At 33.3% G+C, this 19,197-nt stretch overlaps 1 protein-coding gene and 1 non-coding gene across 2 annotated transcripts in view; one reads left to right on the top strand and one right to left on the bottom strand.

Annotated features, from left to right (window-relative positions):
- Positions 1-19,197, bottom strand: part of LOC123670571 (atrial natriuretic peptide receptor 1) — an 85,693-nt gene that overhangs the window by 11,032 nt on the left and 55,464 nt on the right. Inside the window, exons 6-13 of the mRNA XM_045604070.1 lie at positions 16,300-16,419; positions 15,090-15,199; positions 13,212-13,400; positions 12,048-12,183; positions 8,502-8,738; positions 4,669-4,753; positions 4,391-4,508; positions 1,798-2,142 (exon numbers count right to left, since the gene is read on the bottom strand). Of these exons, the coding sequence (XP_045460026.1) occupies positions 1,798-2,142; positions 4,391-4,508; positions 4,669-4,753; positions 8,502-8,738; positions 12,048-12,183; positions 13,212-13,400; positions 15,090-15,199; positions 16,300-16,419 (1,340 nt within the window). The remainder of the gene's footprint in view (positions 1-1,797; positions 2,143-4,390; positions 4,509-4,668; positions 4,754-8,501; positions 8,739-12,047; positions 12,184-13,211; positions 13,401-15,089; positions 15,200-16,299; positions 16,420-19,197) is intronic.
- Trnas-gcu lies at positions 16,510-16,591 on the top strand. The gene has a single exon. It is a non-coding gene; the product is annotated as a tRNA-Ser (tRNA).

The raw sequence follows: 19,197 nt of genomic DNA, 5'->3' as shown, positions 1-19,197 counted from the left end.
CTCGTTTTTTTTTTTGGGTTCGATTGAATTTGGGTCAGAACATTGATATCGTTAATAGACTTGTTTTTTCTTACATACATACCATTAAATTTGGATGAGGGTCAAAATCACCTAAAATCAACTTTGAATGACATTGTATGATATATCGTTGAATTCAGCGTAAAGAGTTATTTCGAAAAATGTCATAAAATATGCAGGTCCGTATTGAAAAAAATGAGGTTGAGGGTGGCCCAGAGAGTACGAAACGTTGGATACGAAATCTGATTCCGTCAAATTGAGGATAATTTACTGTCGAATAAAAAATTCCTGTAACATTTTTTGATAATATTTGAAATAAAGTGGGAAAAAAAGAAAAATCAAAATGACATAATTTACTTTTCTTATGATATCTCGAAAAGCGGCCCTGATAATCTCGATTTGTTTGAACTGCTTGATAATGCTTCTATGCATGCAACTTTTTCTCCATTTGACCGACCTTCTAACTCTTATGGTTTAAAAGTTACCAATACAATCCCATTGAAAAAGTGGCCATCCTGTATATATTTACTTGAAAATATTTAGATCAGCATGCGAGCTGAGCTGAATGTAAAACCTTAGTTGATATATAAAATAGGATTGTTAATCAAGTTGAGCTTCCTTCCTCGAAGCAGATTGATGAAAATCGATCAGAAAATTCTATAAAACCTACGACAAAATTTTAAGTTGACCTATTCAAACCAAAATAGACGAACTTCGAACACTGTGAGATCCATGAAGTATCTGGATCTTTGCAAGAGTATACAACACCTCCTCACTGGATTCCTCACAGGGTATTGTCGCCTTAGAAAACACCTCATGAGAATGAATCTAGCAGAAAATTACCTGGTGATGGAATGCCTCGCCATCAATAGCCAACGCAAAATCTGCTTTGGAAAGAAACTTGTAGAAGTGAGGAAGAAGCCTCCTTGAAGCTTTTCCAGATACTGGAATTCATTAGAATTCTGGAACTGTAAGGCGAGCTGTAGAACACGATATGGCGAGAATAACTCTTTTGGAGAGCACAATAGTCCATTAGGTAGCAGTGCAACGGAATCCTCTCAATTAATTCTTAACTTAAGGCTTTGTTTGACTTATATGGAGCACTAAAAAAATACCTTGACTCATATTTAAAGGAACCTACAAAGAAAAAGGGTATCGTTGCAATATTGGACTAATATCGTTTTTGAATTCGAATCAATAATCCAAATTTCTGGTATGAAAGTTTGAAGCCAGTTTTCCTTGAATATTTCCTTGAGAATTCTGTTGAAAAATAATGAACTATCTCGTCTCAAATTACATCAGTAGCATTTTCCAATGGTCCATTTAGGTGAATATTTCTCTCCTGTCAAAAATTCTATGTATATGGAGAACAATTATCGAAAATTACAGCGATAATTGCATTTAAGGAAGCGAAACAGCACTGCAATAATTGTTCTGTTCATAGATGCATAGTTTCTTTGCATCTTACACTATTCGAATCTATGGCAATTCCATTCTACATCAGTTTGACAAGTGATGTAACAGTTTATTCGGGAAATATTCCCCCGAATTACACTCGTGCATCAAAATGACCGGATAATTTCGCATTCCAGCGTGTTTTCTTTGAAAAACTTCATTCGGTCATTTTCATTTTTGGAGAAAGAGCCCTCCACCTTCGATGAACTCATGCAGTTTTTATGACAACACGCTGTCATGCAAAATTATCGGTAATTTTGATGCACTTGTGCAATTACTTACGATAATTGTTCTAAATATTCAAATTGATTAGTTGAACTCTACCTTCACGATATCATGTATCAAAGACATTCTGAAATTCCAATCCAACTTTATTGCCTCATTTTCCAGAACATCTTTCAAACTGCCCTTGGGACAATACTCCGTGATAATGAGGACGGTTGGGCACTCTATACAGGCTCCAAGAAACCGTACAGTATTTTCATGTGTTACATCTCTAACCTGCTTTATCTCCCATAACAACTTCTTATTGATTTCAACTTTTTTCTTTGTTATTTTCTTAATGGCGACACAACTTCCTTTGTAGATACCTATGGTTGTGAAAAGCTTGGTCGATGTTTGGAAAGATGTAGATGATGTTATGGAGGCTCTGCCACTGGTGATTCCAAACTGAAACAGACACGTGAATAAAATTTTAATATCAAGATTTTTATTTACATTAATTTGTTATTGGTTCCCCATGTTTCGAAGAAAATAATGATAGAATTTTGAACTCATTTTTGAAAATTGATTGCTTTGCTTTTCGGTTCACCAATCAAGGATATACGTATCAACTTAATGATACAGGGTGATTCACCGGGATAGCCTATTAGAAGTTTGTTGAACACTAATCATAATTTTGAAGTGAAAATTTGCATATTGGGGTTTGAGTGTTTGAGACATGATCTCGTTCTGCCTAAAATATTCCGGTTATACCGGAAACAGACAACTACTTCCTTATTTCGAATAGCACACCCAGTATATTATTGCATCATTAGATTGCTTATTTGATGACAGTTTCAGCAATATGATATACCTTGGGTAAAAACTCAATGGTTCATGAGTTAATGGAATTCTTATAAAAAAAATTGGTGACGATGAAGACTCGCATTTTTTTTTAATATTTCGAAAGAAAAAGCTTTTTTAGATCAAATTTTTTTTTTTCGATTCTGCATATACCTAGTATTATATTATAAGACTGGTTGCGGTTTGGACCAAAAATGTACAGGGTGTTTATAAGAAGATCATGAACTTGTACAACTCGAATTCATCAAAACTCAAGAGTATCCCTGTAAGGATATTCAATGAGAAGTTAGTTGCAGACTAAAATTGGGTAAAAAGAAACCATCAAGAAAAGCATTCGTGCAGATTTAAAAATCCTCGTCTTTGACTCGGATTTTTTTCCACCTGCACTTATGTTTCTTGTTAAAATATTACTTAGCGACGTGTTTTTTCAAAAAAATTAGATGCCCTTATAATATTACTCATCACTATTTCCTTCGTTTCAATTTCCACCAATCACAAACTTGCAATTTTGAATTACAAATGGTTTCTAGATGAAAAAACTCTATGACAGCACCTATCAGCAGTTTTTCCGAGTTTACCACCGGCAAAACTTAACAGCTATTGACATAAAAATTACAACACCTCTGATCAATACCGACATCTTTATTGTGTACTAGCTGACCCGGCGAACTTCGTACCGCCCTATAATCAAGAAATATCTGTTACCTTTTTATTTGAATTAAGTTAATTTCTTTATTAAGTATTGCTGTTCGTATAATAATAAATCAAAATTCTTCCAAAAACAAAGTGTTTATTATTCTAATGCTTAATGATACACAATATTCTTAGTTTTATTTTCTGGCGCGTATATAAATAGTGTTGTTGCTATACCGACACGGGAACAGGCGACATATAACTGGCCATATGAAAAACATGAATTTTCAAGATTTTGGTCCAATAGCACCGATATGCAGTGTACTGTAGTCAATTTCTTTGTTATAATTAAATGCAGCTCTATAGAGATTAAACGCAACATTTCTATTTTGTTGGTTCCGGTTCCATCGATTCCGTTCAACTTCATTTCGCGTTTCACGTTGCTCATCATTTTGACTTGCTCTTGTATTTCTTTGACTTACGGGCATTACGGGTTCTGCGACTTAAGTTTGTACGTCTAATTGCCGGCATTTTCAGAAACAAAAATTCAACTGAAAAAAAAACTATAGTACCTATTCTTTTATAAAAGTATGAAAATGGTTTATCAAAACTTTCCAACACTATATTAATTTGACTAATCTTGTTGAACAAACACTTCAGAAAAAAACACACACTACAAATTATCCTGTAGAAACCAATGTGAAAACTACACTAAGAAATGGTATACCATTTCTTAGTGTAGTTTTCACATTGGTTTGGTGTGGTTCCTAGTTCCTACCCAAGAAAACAAATTTTCAATAGAATTGGACCTTCCGTTCTGCATAATAATTTAGGGTACCCTATATGTATATACGTTCCTCATGAGCCATATTTGAACTTTTGAAGTCATTTGCAATAACAGTGTCTGTAAAGTTCTGCTGATTTTGTGTAATATTTGTTGTTGACTGATGATATCCACAGTACGAAAAAAAATCTTTGATGCATAGGGTCGATAAAGTAAACATCAGGAGATATTAAAAATAAACCTTCAAAAGAACGATATTTCAATGGAAGGAGAAATTAATCATGATTCAATTAAACTCCAGTAACTTCCTATCAAAAGCATACCCAGTGGCAGAGTAATTTCTTCTCGAACGATCTGATTGTTTTTAAAAATGAAATTAATAAGAATGTGAATTATAGAATGAAGTTAAGGAGTTTTGAAAGTTTTTCCACCTACCTCATTCAATTTCTGCAGAGCAAGTTTAGAACCAAAACTTTTTCCTCTTTCTAGAATTATATCTTCCGGTCGTATCCTCCAACTCATATTGTTAAGATCAGCGGTTTTTTTCATGTGTCTGAAAATTAAATAGGAAATCGTTTTGATCAACTGATAACTAACAAAATAGTTGTTTCTATTAATCTATTGTCAAAAGAATAAACAAGGGCAGTCGAGTACACAACAGAAAAAAGAAGAAAACACCCAGAAAAACATTTTTGGCATGTTTTACAACTTACTTGCATATTATGAAAAGCAGTGTGGAAGATGATACCAGAAGAATTCCCAAAGTGGAACATCCATAAAATATCAACATGTAAAGCTCTTTCGGAACAAAATTGAAAAATTAATTGATGTGGAATTTCAGAAGAGTAAAAAGTTTTTTGAAATCAATAATAATTCTAGTATAGTACATATTATATATATATATATATATATCCTAAACAACTAACGAAATCAGCTCCTCAATAACGTATTTAATCAACGGAAATATTAGTTTGCCCATTACACATTCACCTTTTCAAAATTGATACGTACTACAACCTTAGAGTTTCTGTCCAGATTTGATTTATTCTATTCAAAATTTAATTGCGTGCAAAATAAGATACTTTCAACCACATTTTTTTTCCAATGGAGTCTTTAACAATTGTTGAAAAGGAAATTGCACACATAATTCGAAATTATTCTAATTAATATCATCATGACATTATTATAAATTATCAATGGCGGATTTGGGGGATCTTAGAATGATCTACAAGCAAAAGAAAATCTTGATATGCAACTAAGACAAAACCTCAACAAAATTCGCTTTCGATGAAAATGACTGAAGAATTGAATAATTATCTGAATCTTAGATTAATTATAATAAAATTACAACAAAAAAAATAGTTCGGAGAAAAAACTTTTCGCGAATTGTGAAAAGCTAGTGAAAATTCTTTCTTCTCATTTAAATTCATATTATATTGTTGAGTAGAAGTGTTAAGTGTGGTTTTTGCATATGTATACTTTTTCTCTCAGTGATTTGACATTTATTTTATTTTCAAATTGACATGAAGGAAAGCTCTTCAAATTTCGAAAAAAATATTAGAGAAAAGCACACAGAATATTTTCAGAGCCAGTTCATTCATTCTCATTATACAGGGTGTCTGAATAACTCCGAAAAAATGTAACGGGTGATCTTTGGAAAGGTGTAACTTTTCCAGAGGGAGAAAAGATTTATTTCAAATACCCACCCTAATTATCATCACAGAATCACCCCTTACATTTTATCGGTGTTTCAAATACACCTTGTATAAAATGAGTACTATTGTTGAAGGTTGCTCATCTAGATCTAGATATCTAGATCAGAGGTTCTGATGATTCGTTTCTCCTTAAATTTGGCACTAACATTGAAGTGATTCTCTCATATTTACAAACTGAATTTCCAGTTTGTCCGATCTGTTATTATGGAAATATTACATAATTTCTTACGATCTGGTGCTTGCATTTTCATTAATTTCATTAATTGACGTGATCAACATAATTTGCATCGTGAAATTGTTTTTATGCATCTACACGCTAAGTTTAAGGATGTACAATATCTTTCTCACTAGGTTCTTCGGTGCAAATTAATTTTGATTCTGTGCGAAAATAGCTTTATCGATACTTTCAATTTTTGCAAGAAAACTTGATATTGCAGTTTAGAATAAAGTGTCTGAGTTTTTCACAAAAAAATTCAGAGTTTTTATTTTATATCACTTTAAGATTTGAAAGGTTTATCAATCGTATCTCAATTATTTCAATGACAAATTTTAAAATTTTCACATTCTGATGAAAAAATTTTAAAAAACAAATCATTCAGTTTTAAAAAAATTCCCGTTCGAAAATTCAGAATATCAATAAATGGAAATATATTCAAATAAGAAAGCAATAAATGACAATTGGATCATGGTTGTGTTTCAGAAAAATTGGTAATTCCATGATAATGAAAAAATTTTGGAATTCATCATCGAGATAATTGAGATACTATTGAAAAACTTCTCAATTTTCAAAATGATAAAAAACAAATACTAAATAAAAATCAGTGAGTGTATTCAAAATTGTCACAATATCAAAATGAATCTGCACTGAATAACCTAGTGAGGAAGGTAATGGATACCCTACTCGAGGGGATCTGTAGTCACTTTCTATTTTCATCGAGATATTGTGTACTATTTTTTAGAAAATAGTTTGAGTTTTTTCTCGTTCTGGATTCTCCATCATCATGAAATTCTTCATGAAGCTTGTTATTTACTAACATCTAAAATTTTCATCTCCATTGAATTCGTAGTTTTCAAATCATCAGAAAAACAAAAAAAAAGTTTGGTAAATGCAATGAACCATCTTATAAAGTACGTTTCTTTTGAACAGTTAAAATGATTTGAGAAATATATTACGAATTCCACGAAATCGAATTGTCATTTATAGATTGTATTTATTTTATTGTCATTGTACCATTTTCTCATATTTAGCTGTTCCCTTTCTCATACAAGGATCTAATCAATTCAGAGCTTGCCAAACTTCGGCCCTTGTCAGATCAGATACCCAATTTAGTAATTTACCACACTAGGCCTCTGCCTAGTGTTTTTTGGTCTCTACCTAAAGCCTCCTTCACTTTGATATTTTTGAGTGGAAAAGATTTTTTCTAATTCGCTGACTATAACTTTTTTTAAAATGACCTCCAGTCGTTTTTCCTAAAAGAACAAAGTCCTAGGAAATATCTGATTGTCATAATTCCTTTTTCGCATTATTCACAGAATTATTGGTCTGACGCTTTGATACTTCAAAATATCTGCTTATAAATTTTATCTAATCTACTGGACTTGAATCGTGAACCTTGCCTAGCAACGAAAAAATTCTTAAAAAATCAAAAATTATAGAGCCTACTTTCATTAAGTAACTTAATTTGTCCTCAAATCCAAAGGTAAATTGAAAAAGTAAGAGAATAATATTACCCAATTTGTCTACATTAAACGATAGAAAAATATTATTATTTATTGTTTTATTAAAAAAAAACTCACATTTCTTTAGAATGATAAGATGGAAAGGTGAAATGGAATCGTTTCTCCAATTATATGATTTCCTTTGAGTAATCAACATTCTGATTGGAGAATTGAATTGAAATAAAAAATTATTCCTGAAACATCAAGGAGCTGCCCCATAAAGAGAATAGAAATGGAAAAAAAAATTTTCAAAGAGAACGCCTACAAATCTGATGAGCCCATGAGTTTTAATAATAATAATATATTTATTGATCCCTCAACACATACAGAATGCATAGGATAAGTCAATTGGAAAAAAAAGAAAAATGACTTTTCTGAAACTAATTCTATAACAAAAAACTTAATTGAGCTGTGATAACATACTTGTTATCCAAATACTCCTTTATACTATAATAACATTTGTTATGTAAAAAACATTTGATAGTTGTTTTAAATTTTATTTTATTGAGCAACTTAACACTATTAGGCAGATGATTGAATAATATTATGGCCTGATATACTGGGGAAGTTTCATATTTGGCTCTTGCATGTGATGGAATGTATAAAGTAGCATTATTTTTTATTTTATTTTTAGCGTCAATAACTCGTAAAAAACTACTATGGGGGTGAACATCTAATATATTAATGAGTAAAATGCATAAGGCGGCAACTTTGATGGTTTTTATGTTAAATTTATCAGTATGTACTCCATTCAGTTGTTTATGAATGAAATACATTCTCATTCGGTACTTTGAATTTCCCCGCATGGAATTGTTTGATCAAGCTTGAAATGCCGCCCCTGAATTTTGACGCCTTATCCTGCCTACCCCCTAGCGACGGCCCTGAATCAACTGTGTGGAAATTCATAGTGTAAACTAAAATCATGTTATTCTTATGTTCAGTTATATAATTTTCGAAAATTAAACAGTGTGGAAGAATCTAATTTCTACATTGGGTAATCTACGAGGCAACACACAATCAATATTATCATTTGCAAGTTCCATCGCACGAAAATTTATCCAGTTATTTGAGTTTGTAGGAGTTGAACTGAATATCAGAGACGAGCATCTTACCATGATCTCGACATTCAGGATTGTCATCCATGAAACCGCATCTTGGCGTATCTGGTGGGGGTGCTTCTCTACTTCCAGGCCAGTGAATTTTCTTCCCTGGAACAGGTGAAAATCGCTTATGTAAACCGTAGTAGTGCGCCACGACCTCGAATTTTCCGGTTATGGGATCCAGGTCTAGAATTGAATAATCAGCATCTCTGTCGCCATTATCATCTATACGGACATGTCCAGTAATCCCTTCAATATGAAAAATATTTCAGTACACTAAAAAGCATATGATTCGTAATGTACAGGGTGTTCCTTAATTAGACGTACGAATGGAAATGACACATTCCCTCGTTAAATCGTATGTAAACGCATTGTTTCGAGATACAGATTGTTTTAGTTTCACTTTATATATTTATTGAAACACTTCTTGTTTTAACTATTTATTTTATTATTATACAAGTCTGTAGTTGTTGTAGTGTGCACACGTGCTACTTGGGAGAGAGCTAACCTCCCTCATCTCGAGGTTGTTCGATATTCTGTGGTCATAGAATATTGCCACAGAATATCTTTATCTTTTTACAATATACAACATTTACAATATACAACACGCTTTCACTTTTTTTATCTTAAATAAGAATCTTAACACTTAACCTGAATTTATTTGTGAAACTTAATTGAACTTGAATATATAAACCTTAATACATAAAACGCTTTTACTTTTTTTTTTAGTTAGTTAGGTAAAAAATAGAATATGTTATAGTCTTAACTCAGCAACTCATCGTGATCAAAATCATTCTCTAATCAGAAGCAAATGGGCTGGATTTTCCACTACAAGTGGCTGAAAGAGGACTGGCACGAATGGAAATTCAAGTCATTGGCCGAAACTTGTTTTGAGCTTCATTTTTCTCATTATCTTAGCCTTTTACTTGCGCCAGAGTAATTTTCAATTTCTACACTTTCTTGTCCATTTCCTAGTTCATTATCTATTGTTTGTCCTTACTTAAAAAGTTCTATACTTCCTTTTGTTTATTTTCTTCCCTCTTCTATCTGAGGCATTATCATCAACAACACAATTTCCTCTTGAACTACCTTAAGTTTTTACATATAACACTTTTATTCTATTATAAATATATTTTTTATTATCGGTTTCCTTTTACTGTTTGTGTTTTCTTGATAATTTCAGTTACAACTTCAGAAACAACTGCAGTTACATTCACTTATAGCATTTAGAACAATTTTTTTTCAATTTCTTCTTCTACAAAGACTATCTTCCAATTTATTTTTCACCTTTTCCACGTTTTCTTTGTTTTTCAATTTTTATTTATTTATTTATTTGTAATTTGTTATTTTTTATGTAACAGGTCCTTTTTAGTCCTATCGTCTTCTTAATTGGGAAGGCGGCCTGCTTTCTCTTCTGTTTATTTTTGAACCTCGGCCGTCCTAACCTTTCTTTGGAGCACACACTTGACACCATGTTTTTGTTTCACTTTATATATTTATTGAAACACTTCTTGTTTTAACTATTTATTTTATTATTATACAAGTCTGTAGTTGTTGTAGTGTGCACACGTGCTACTGGGAGAGAGCTAACCTCCCTCATCTCGAGGTTGTTCGATATTCTGTGGTCATAGAATATTGCCACAGAATATCTTTATCTTTTTACAATATACAACACAGATACAGTTAACATTTGATTTTTTTTCAAGTATTTTTCTGCACAACACATGATATTCAACTGAAATTTGGCATATTATTTCCAATTTAGAGTTTAAATTACGTGACATGCCAATTTCGGTTGCAAATCTATACGGTGGACCAATGATAGTTTAAAAAGACTGTGGTATAATACCAAACTTTTTTGTTTCTTGTAGTTTTGCCGTATCAGCCACCAATTTCGAGGAAAAAAGTTGAACAAAATTGTCTGTATATCGAAAACATAGTGTTTTTAGGGCTATGCTACAAGATTTGCTGGCGCTATCTTTGTAGATATATGGAAGATCTTGGAATTCGTCTCTCATTTCATAGCCAGTAAGGTATCAATGGCGGAGCCGAATCTTACCGAGGAAGACCATTTCTCAGTCGGGTTCTGGGCGCCAAACATCCAATTTTCGTCCCAACCATAAATGAGAGCTCTACGATTGATAAACGAATACCGCAAGAAAGCTCCATTTCTATAGAAAACTGTCCATTTTTGAGCTTTGTGTTTGTGGACATTTTTAGTCAGTCCAACAAGAACATTCCAAAAATTCAGCCAAATTCACGAAAAGTCATTTCCCTAACTAAATATGCGGGGTCCTTAAGAGGGAACACCACCACGAGGCTGCTCAATTGCGAAATTAGATAATTCCTTCTTACATATGCGTACAACTTAGCTTTCACCGTTTTTTTCGAAATTCGAGGCTTTACTGTAAAAACTGGTTATACATTCATGATTCAATGTATTGTCCATCGCTGGCCACTACTTTCTTCTATCTTTCGGGCAGCGTACGAATCCCGCGTTGAAAAGAACTTGTCATCAGGCCGTGTGCCTTTGAACGAAACAAGTAATAGTCCGAGGGAGCAATGTCTAGAGAATACGGCGGGTGGGGTAGGACTTCCCATTTCAACGTTTCCAAGTATATCTTGAACACTTTTGCAACATGGTGTCGAGCATTGTCATGCTCGTTGTATTGCGGCCATTTGTCTTTCAGTGCTCGGCTCAAACCCATTAATTGAGTCCAATAACGATCGCCTGTGATTGTTTCAGTCGGTTTTAACAACTCATATTACACTGTGGATATTCGGTTTGGCCGTCGACGTGGAAGCATGGACGGGATATCCCCAGGATTTTCTGCGCTTGTGATTATCGTAATGAACCCATTTTTCGTCTTCGGTCACAATGAGATGTAGAAATCCCTTCCGTCTTTGCCTTCCAAGCAGGTGTTCACAAGCAAACAAGCCGTTTAACATCTCTCGGCTTCAACTCGTACGGCACCCAATTTCCTTGTTTCTGAATCATTCCAATGAATTTCACGCTTATTGCATGACTCCCAATTTTTGTTGAGTTTGACACGAGTCTTAATGAAGTAAATTTAACAACTTCTCACACCGTACAAAGTTTGGTCATTGCAGGAGCGCCAGAGGGAAAATGAATGGGTAATACCAGGTACCAAATTTGACTGATACGCGAAAAACCACGTAGTGGTAGTGGGTGTCTGGCAGGAGGTAGCAACTGACATAAAAGTTTGGCAATGGATGATATGTGTTCTCAAGTTATCCCGAAGAAAATTTGAAAAAATTTATCTTTATTCTTCAACGAACTTAGTGTACTATTTTATACACCTTTATTACCTGTTACCCGCTAGAGTAACCACAACCTAAACTTCATATTCATATTCATATTCGCTGATAGTCTGTCTGTATCTGTGTAGGGGAAATGCACAGAAAAACTTTCAGCTTTTATGAAATGGCGAAGGTCTGAATTATCAATTTTCAAGTATTAGTTATTTTTGCGCCAAATCAAATATCCAATAATTGCTTTCATATCTATACTTGACGGCTCCAAAGAAATTCACTCACCATGAAAGTCTCTGTTCCACATTTTGCTCGTGATCATTCTGCCATTTCTTATATCCTCACCAAGGGACAACGTTTCATTTAATGCCATTCCAAGTAAATATACTCCATCGTAAAAAGCACCAATCACAAAGTTTATCTGCATCAAAAAAGAAAAACAAAAAATCATTATTAATTTTAGATTTGTAAATTCTAATTGAATCTAAATTTCTCAAAATGTTTGGAATGAATAAATCTCTTAGAAATAATTCAAAAGGAATGAGCGTTTGTGCAAGCAAAGCTCAGTACAAAGGTATAAAGAAGAAATTAAATAATCATTTCTGAATAGAGACTACTTGTTTATTTTTCAGTGCTCGTTGTCCAAAAAAACCGCTCATCATTTTGTCACACTGTCTGTAATTGTCCAATAACGATCAGGGAATGCTCGCATACGATAGTGTTCGATTGACGAAGCCATCCTCAAATTCGATTCTGCCCGTCAGTGTATTATATGTTATCAATAATCTGTATAACTCAGGTGTTGTATAGGTACAATACATAGGTAATGTGTAGAGTGCTTGGGGCTTCTAAGGTCTAATGTACGAAATATCATGAATATTATCGTCTGTAACAGGATAGTAGGACAATAAGCTTCATCCGGAAACAAGATGTTGGTAGACGTAAAAGTGCTTAGTTGCCTGGTTTACGAATTCTAACCTCTGAATGGCATCCTGGGGATTCAATTCATGCACCAATTGTATTTTATAGTGGTGCAGCTTTAGATATTTGAGCAAAATGGGGTGTCGCTATGATCTATGTACATTCAAAACACTTGCACACTCATGAATAGAGAGGTCGGGATCATCACGAACATACCGATTAACCCTTCTTCTTATCCGTTCTCGATAACATTGGGCGCCCGATCCATAGCTACTAAATTTCCAAGAGTAAGGCTACTGATTGATGTATCCTCCGCGTCCCTCTGAAGCGTTGCATTCACGCAGTACCTAAGCTTAACAAATATAAACTTTTTTTTGAGACATCTTGTATTAGCTAAGCTATATGCACTATCATTCGTTCCTCAAAATAGTATATACGTGTAAAGAGGTATCGTTATAACCCTTCAATATCACATCATGTAGATACCATTCATTAAATATAAAAAATATTCATTTATTTTTCACTCACTTCTTCTCTGTGACTTATATTGTAATTGTAATTAACTTGCGCCCTCTCTTTCACTTGTTCGGCAAAATCTTGAAATTTATCACTCGTTGGCTGTAACAACGAAACCCTGAGCAGACTCTCATATGCTGTCCTTGCATCAGAGTCTTGAGGATCTCCTATTTCCCAATTGTGATCACCCCAATATGATCCCTGAAAGAAATAATACTTCTTCAATTTCATACAACTTATTTTATTGAATGATGGTCTGAAAAAATCTAAAGCAATTTGTTTATTAACTGCCAAGGTCGGTAAGACTTAACCCATCGAAGTCATTTGTTCCGAGGAGGATCGTAGGACCTTAAAATATTGTCTGATGACTCTGAGATCGCTTGTTCTCAATTATCGTTATGCTTATAGAGTTTACCTGTATGATCCCATCTAATTTTGCCTTGGTTTTATTCAAGAAATTTCGACATTATCACCGAAAATCAAATGTGACTTTCAATAAAAGTGATATTTCTGCTATATCAGTATCACTATGTATCTATACCAATTTCACTGATACACGATGCATAACCATAAACAAATGTTCTTTAGGTTTATGTCAAATGTGTATAAGTCATTATGTTAATGAATATAGGGTGACTGAACCGGTTCAAAAAGTCAATTTAACCAGTTGTCGGACAACAAATTTTCGGACGCTGATGCACCATTTTTCGGACAACTGGTCGAAAAGCAGTACTTTTCGATAACAAACCTTTCTTGGACAAAAAAATGGTAATTGGTAAGACAAACAAAATATTGTGAAATGAAACATTATTATAATACTCTTCAGAAACTTAAAAAAATTAAATTTTACATAGTTCTTATTCTACTCGATATATAACAAAAATTAAATTCTTAGTCTGATCGATAAAACACTAAAATAGTTCTTATTTTTTTTTCATCATCTTTAATAATAATAATAGTGTAATAAATTCTCCTTGCTGCTGATGATATTGAGCTAGGTAGTTTTTCTCTCACGCAACAACCGTTTTTTCACCACTTTCATTTTCTCCCTCGCTCTATTTTCCATTATGTATTTCATTTTCTACTATAATATTCTTAACGAACAGTATTAGTTAAAATTTACCGCAAATGCTCAAAGTGCTCGACATTAGATAGGTAAATTTTTACTAATACTGTTTGTTAAAAATATTTTTCTTTCAATAGAAATTATCAGTCAATTAGAACATCTCTGTTTCATTTAGTACCATTCGATACCATAATTCCATAAAAAACACCCTCTTACTTTGTGAATATTCATTTTATACAACACAAACTGCAGGTTCATATTAATTTGTTTCCATCCATACATTTGTGCTACAAAACTACCCATTTTCCCAATTCATATTCCTGATGGGGTTGCAACCCTCTCCAGGGGGTAGCTAGTACAGGGTGCGGCACGGAGGATGGATGGTTTTAAAAAAATAATAAAAGCGTTAATTTTTACTCAAAAACACATTTATTGACGGAATCAGATTCTCAAGGAAATAGCATTTGAGACAGTCAAGTGTGGAAAATCACATCAGGCATGTGGTGGCCGAAATCGGTGATGCAGTGCTGGAGGCGCTCTTGGAAGTTCGCGTAGACTCTCTCCAACTATCTACTAAATAAATTATTTTTCAAACTAGTTTGATAAACAGTTTGAATTTTCAAATCTGTAACCATTGTCCAGTTTGATTTGACTTGAATCATTCTTGAGAAAAATTGACTTGAGTTTGACTTAATTTCAAGTAAAACTCAAATCAAACTTGTACAATTCTAGGCGTCGATAAAATCACTTACCGCCTTTGGCTACCGTCAGTAACCCAGATAACGGGATCGTGCAAAAATATTCATTTCATTCGGTAGACTCACCTGAAATATCTCCACGTCTAGAAAAATCCAATCTCCTTTGGTCATTCCAAGATCATGGGCTACTAGCATAAATTTTCTAACAAGGACACCTCGTACGCTCAAAATTACAACTGTAAACAAAACACATGAGTAAAAAACTGTTTTCTCTATTTCAGTGTCGTAATGAGTTCATCACATTTCTAAAAACAGTGCTGAAATGAACTCATTACAGCATCGTTTTCAGTTATATTTTTCTTTTTGTGGTTGTCTCTACTGATTTCCAATCCTATCAAATTTCAACAAACGTTAATAATTGTCAATGTAACATAATTTGGATATAGTGAAATGATTTGCTACTTTATTCGCAATTTCTCTTAATTCTGATGGAGTTAAATCGATTTCGTTAGACATAATTCATGAATTTAATGCGTAATTATAAATTATTTCAAAATTCGAAACTTATGATTCAACTTCAAATTTCGTAATCTATCAATTTTCATGACGGTCACACCAACTACCAAAATACAATACAAAAGTCACTAGGATGTATAATCTGAATTTTTCATTGAATTTCGACAATATTCCGCAAATAGAGAAAATATCATCTAATATTCGTTGAAGAAGGCAATTCCAACACTCTTGCGTTCGAATTTCGCATTCGTGTTGGAATAGAAGCCCATTCTGCAACTTGTTTCTGAATATACTATTCACGCTTGAGCTAACTGCATTATGACAGTCTGTACAAGCTGAATTGAATGTGTGGACCCAGAATGCAAATTTAAGTCCTTCCGTTCAAAAAATATGTATACGGAAGGACAGAAACGAATTTGAGGACGGATCTGTTAGTCGAACCATATCGTTTGAAACCATTCGCGGCTGAAAATTCGAAAATTATAGAACCATATAATATTCAAGCAGATTATTGAATAAAGAAATTTTCAAGGTAGATCAAGGTTGAAATTTATGTTTTAGCTTGTAAAATAATTACTCGAACTAGTTGTTAGAACTAACAACAATGAGATCATAAAAGAATCTCATTAAACATATTATTTCAACTCGAATGCGATCTCCAGTAGGCGCATGAATCATGTATGAACTAGCGGAAAGCGCTCTAAACCTCTTGATACCAAGTCAATGCTTTTCTAGAACTTTATCTGATACATATTCCTCAAGTCTTTGTTTTCAAATAATTATTATTGTGACATTGATAACTAACTATAGTTTTTCTCACCTCTTGCGTACATGCTAGCATCTCGTAAATAATTTCCAATCGATTCATTCTCATTCCCATCTATTTCTCGTACAAAAGTAAGAAGACCTTCTTTTTTCAGGCCATGTTCCAAATTTTTTCCTGTAAATTTCAGAGATATTAATATTCTATTGAAGGACGTGTCCTAACCCACTGCTCTTGAAATAAAAAACTCAGGCAATCTGTATCAAGGACGAGGTGGCCGAGTGGTTAAGGCGTTGGACTGCTAATCCAATGGGCTCTGCCCGCGTGGGTTCGAATCCCATCCTCGTCGTAACTTTTTTTCAGATTGATATACAAAATTTTTAATTTCATCTAATTATCTATTTTACATAAATAACAACCATATCAGTACCTAATAACTGACTATGGTTTGAGTTAGATAGGTATAAATATATGTAAAGATGTTATGAGCTAACTGAATGCGTTTTTCATAGCAGCTTCAATTATTCAACTTCGGTTTCGGTTCAAATGATTTTCATTATAGATGAAGCCATATTGAATAAATAATATTATTTCTTCACGGATATTTCATACTTTCGTTCAAGAAACAATTTTTTAAATACTTAGAGTCCTGCTTAGTCTCTATTTCAATATAATCACCTGAAAAAGTTATGGTTTCACGAATTAATTGTTGAGAAAATTCATGAATATTTGAAAACAAAATTCAATTTTACCTGAAATGAATTTCTGTCAATTAACGAAACAAACACTTAAGAAATAATATTCATAACAAAATATTTATTAGGATATTAGGTACCTATAGGTATAGGCTTTCAATTCAAAATTTTAGTTATTGAGTATAAAACCGAAAATGTTCGAGATAATAAAGCAAATTGACATGAAGATCATTTGAATCTATGAAAATAAAATAATGTGAAAATACAAGGTGTCTCAAAAGAAAGTTGATATTGGTAAGTTTATATCGGTAGTCTTCCCCTAGAGAATATAACGGCTATGAATCTTTTCTCGGGAGCTGATCGTTTTTACAAAAATGGTAATTCTGCGACTATAGTACAAAAATGTCTCTAATATTCAAGGTTTGCGCCACTTGAATGATGCACCAAGCATTCCTCTCATTAGGAAATGGATAAAAAAGTTTGAGGAGATCGGTTCAGCAATTGATGAATCAAAACAAGGGCCTGTATGTGATGATCCCGACTTCTCCATTATTACAAGCACTATAATTGCATTATTATTCCAAGTGCTTTGAATGTCCATAACTCATTGCTACACCACATTTTGCAAGAAGGTATGAAGTTATACCTCATAATACTCAATTATTGCAAGAATCGACAGCCCGAGATTTCATTCTTAGGCAAATTAACCTCCAGGAGAAGTAACATTCATTGGTCCCCCCGCAGTCCTGATTTAACGCCTATGGACCTTTACCTGTAGGGTTTCCTTAAATTTGAATTATACGTTGGTGAACCAATTTCCCTGGACCAGTAAAAACAAAATATTCGCCATGAAATGGAAGCCATCATGGAGTATACTTGCCAAACCGTCATCAGGAATTTTATTTTTTGATAATGACTATAGTGAAATCGAGGGTAGACATTTAAACGACATTATTTTTAAGAAAGAAATTCTTTTTCTCGATAAATGGCTTATCTTTTATTGCTTTTTTACATATAAATTTTCTTTTGAGACACCTTGAATAATCTTCCGAAATCTGAAGTTAATTCAATGTTTCTCGAAAAGTAGAAATCTATGTCATTTTGTCCGATACATGTCAAGAAAATAAATTTTTGGAAATAATGTGAAATTTTATTGATTGTTTTTAACGTGAAACTAATGAGCTCATTTTCATGTTGTTTTATACTTATTTTGCTCGTACCATACGCGATATTACGTGAAATTCTGGTATGTATCTTGTAAAAAATACGATATCTTTTCCTCATGAAATTCTGTCATCACTTCCTCGGTGACAAGGCAAGCGAAAGCCACAAGCTCGCAAATGCACATTAACACCTGATTTTGACCAAACCAATGCTAAATCTGCTGCGACCAATCCCCCCCAAGAAGAAGAAACAAAAAATGACTGAAAAATTATTCAATGATAAAATATAACCCTGTGGTAAAAAAAACAAGACCGTTGAAAAATAAAAAAGTCGTTGACGATGTAGAATGGACTAGTTTAGTGATGTTGATAATACTATATTTGACACGATAGAATTAAAATATAGAGCAAAACTGATAAATCAGTGAAAAAATTTTGAAAATCCATCAATAAATGACTGAGAAATAGATTATTTAAATTTACGTATTTTAGCGCGGAACGTCTCTGGTCTGTGACGTCACGGCTCTTGCCTGTGATCGCTACACCATAAATTACGTTTAAATACTTAGCCGCGCCAAGGCTCTCGCGCCGTTTGTAGTTGTACAGTGTAGTTTTAACTTGAGTTTTGTTTTTATGTCACCATAATGGAAGAAGGCTTCGTGAAAGGACAAGGTGACAATTTGCCTAAAATAGATATATTCGCAGTGATGGAGTTTTTTTCTTCAAATCCATCTTATGTCAGTGCAGAAATAAAAGGAGTTAAACTTTTCAAGTAAATATCTACTTTTGAGTTTGCTTCATCATGGTTCAACTTATAATTATGATTTATTCAAAAAACGTTTCATAAACAGTTTGTAGTTGAGTACTGGTTGTTGAAGTCTATCAATGGCAAAACATATTTATGTGAGGAGTAAAAAGTAAAAAGAGGAAAAAGTAATTTACATGTATGTATATAGTAAGTTATTTCAGCCATCGTGTAACGAACAAAACACGACACGAACGGCACAAGTGATTGTACACCAATGAATTCGTAAGCACTCTGCGAATACCAGTCGTCTAGTGTGTGACGTCACGACACTTACACGTGCTATGAAATT

The sequence above is a fragment of the Harmonia axyridis genome, chromosome 1, assembly GCF_914767665.1.
Source record: "Harmonia axyridis chromosome 1, icHarAxyr1.1, whole genome shotgun sequence".
Classification (NCBI taxonomy): Eukaryota; Metazoa; Arthropoda; class Insecta; order Coleoptera; family Coccinellidae; genus Harmonia; species Harmonia axyridis.
The sequence above is the reverse complement of the archived record's forward strand: the minus strand, read 5'-3'. Positions and strand labels throughout refer to the sequence as shown.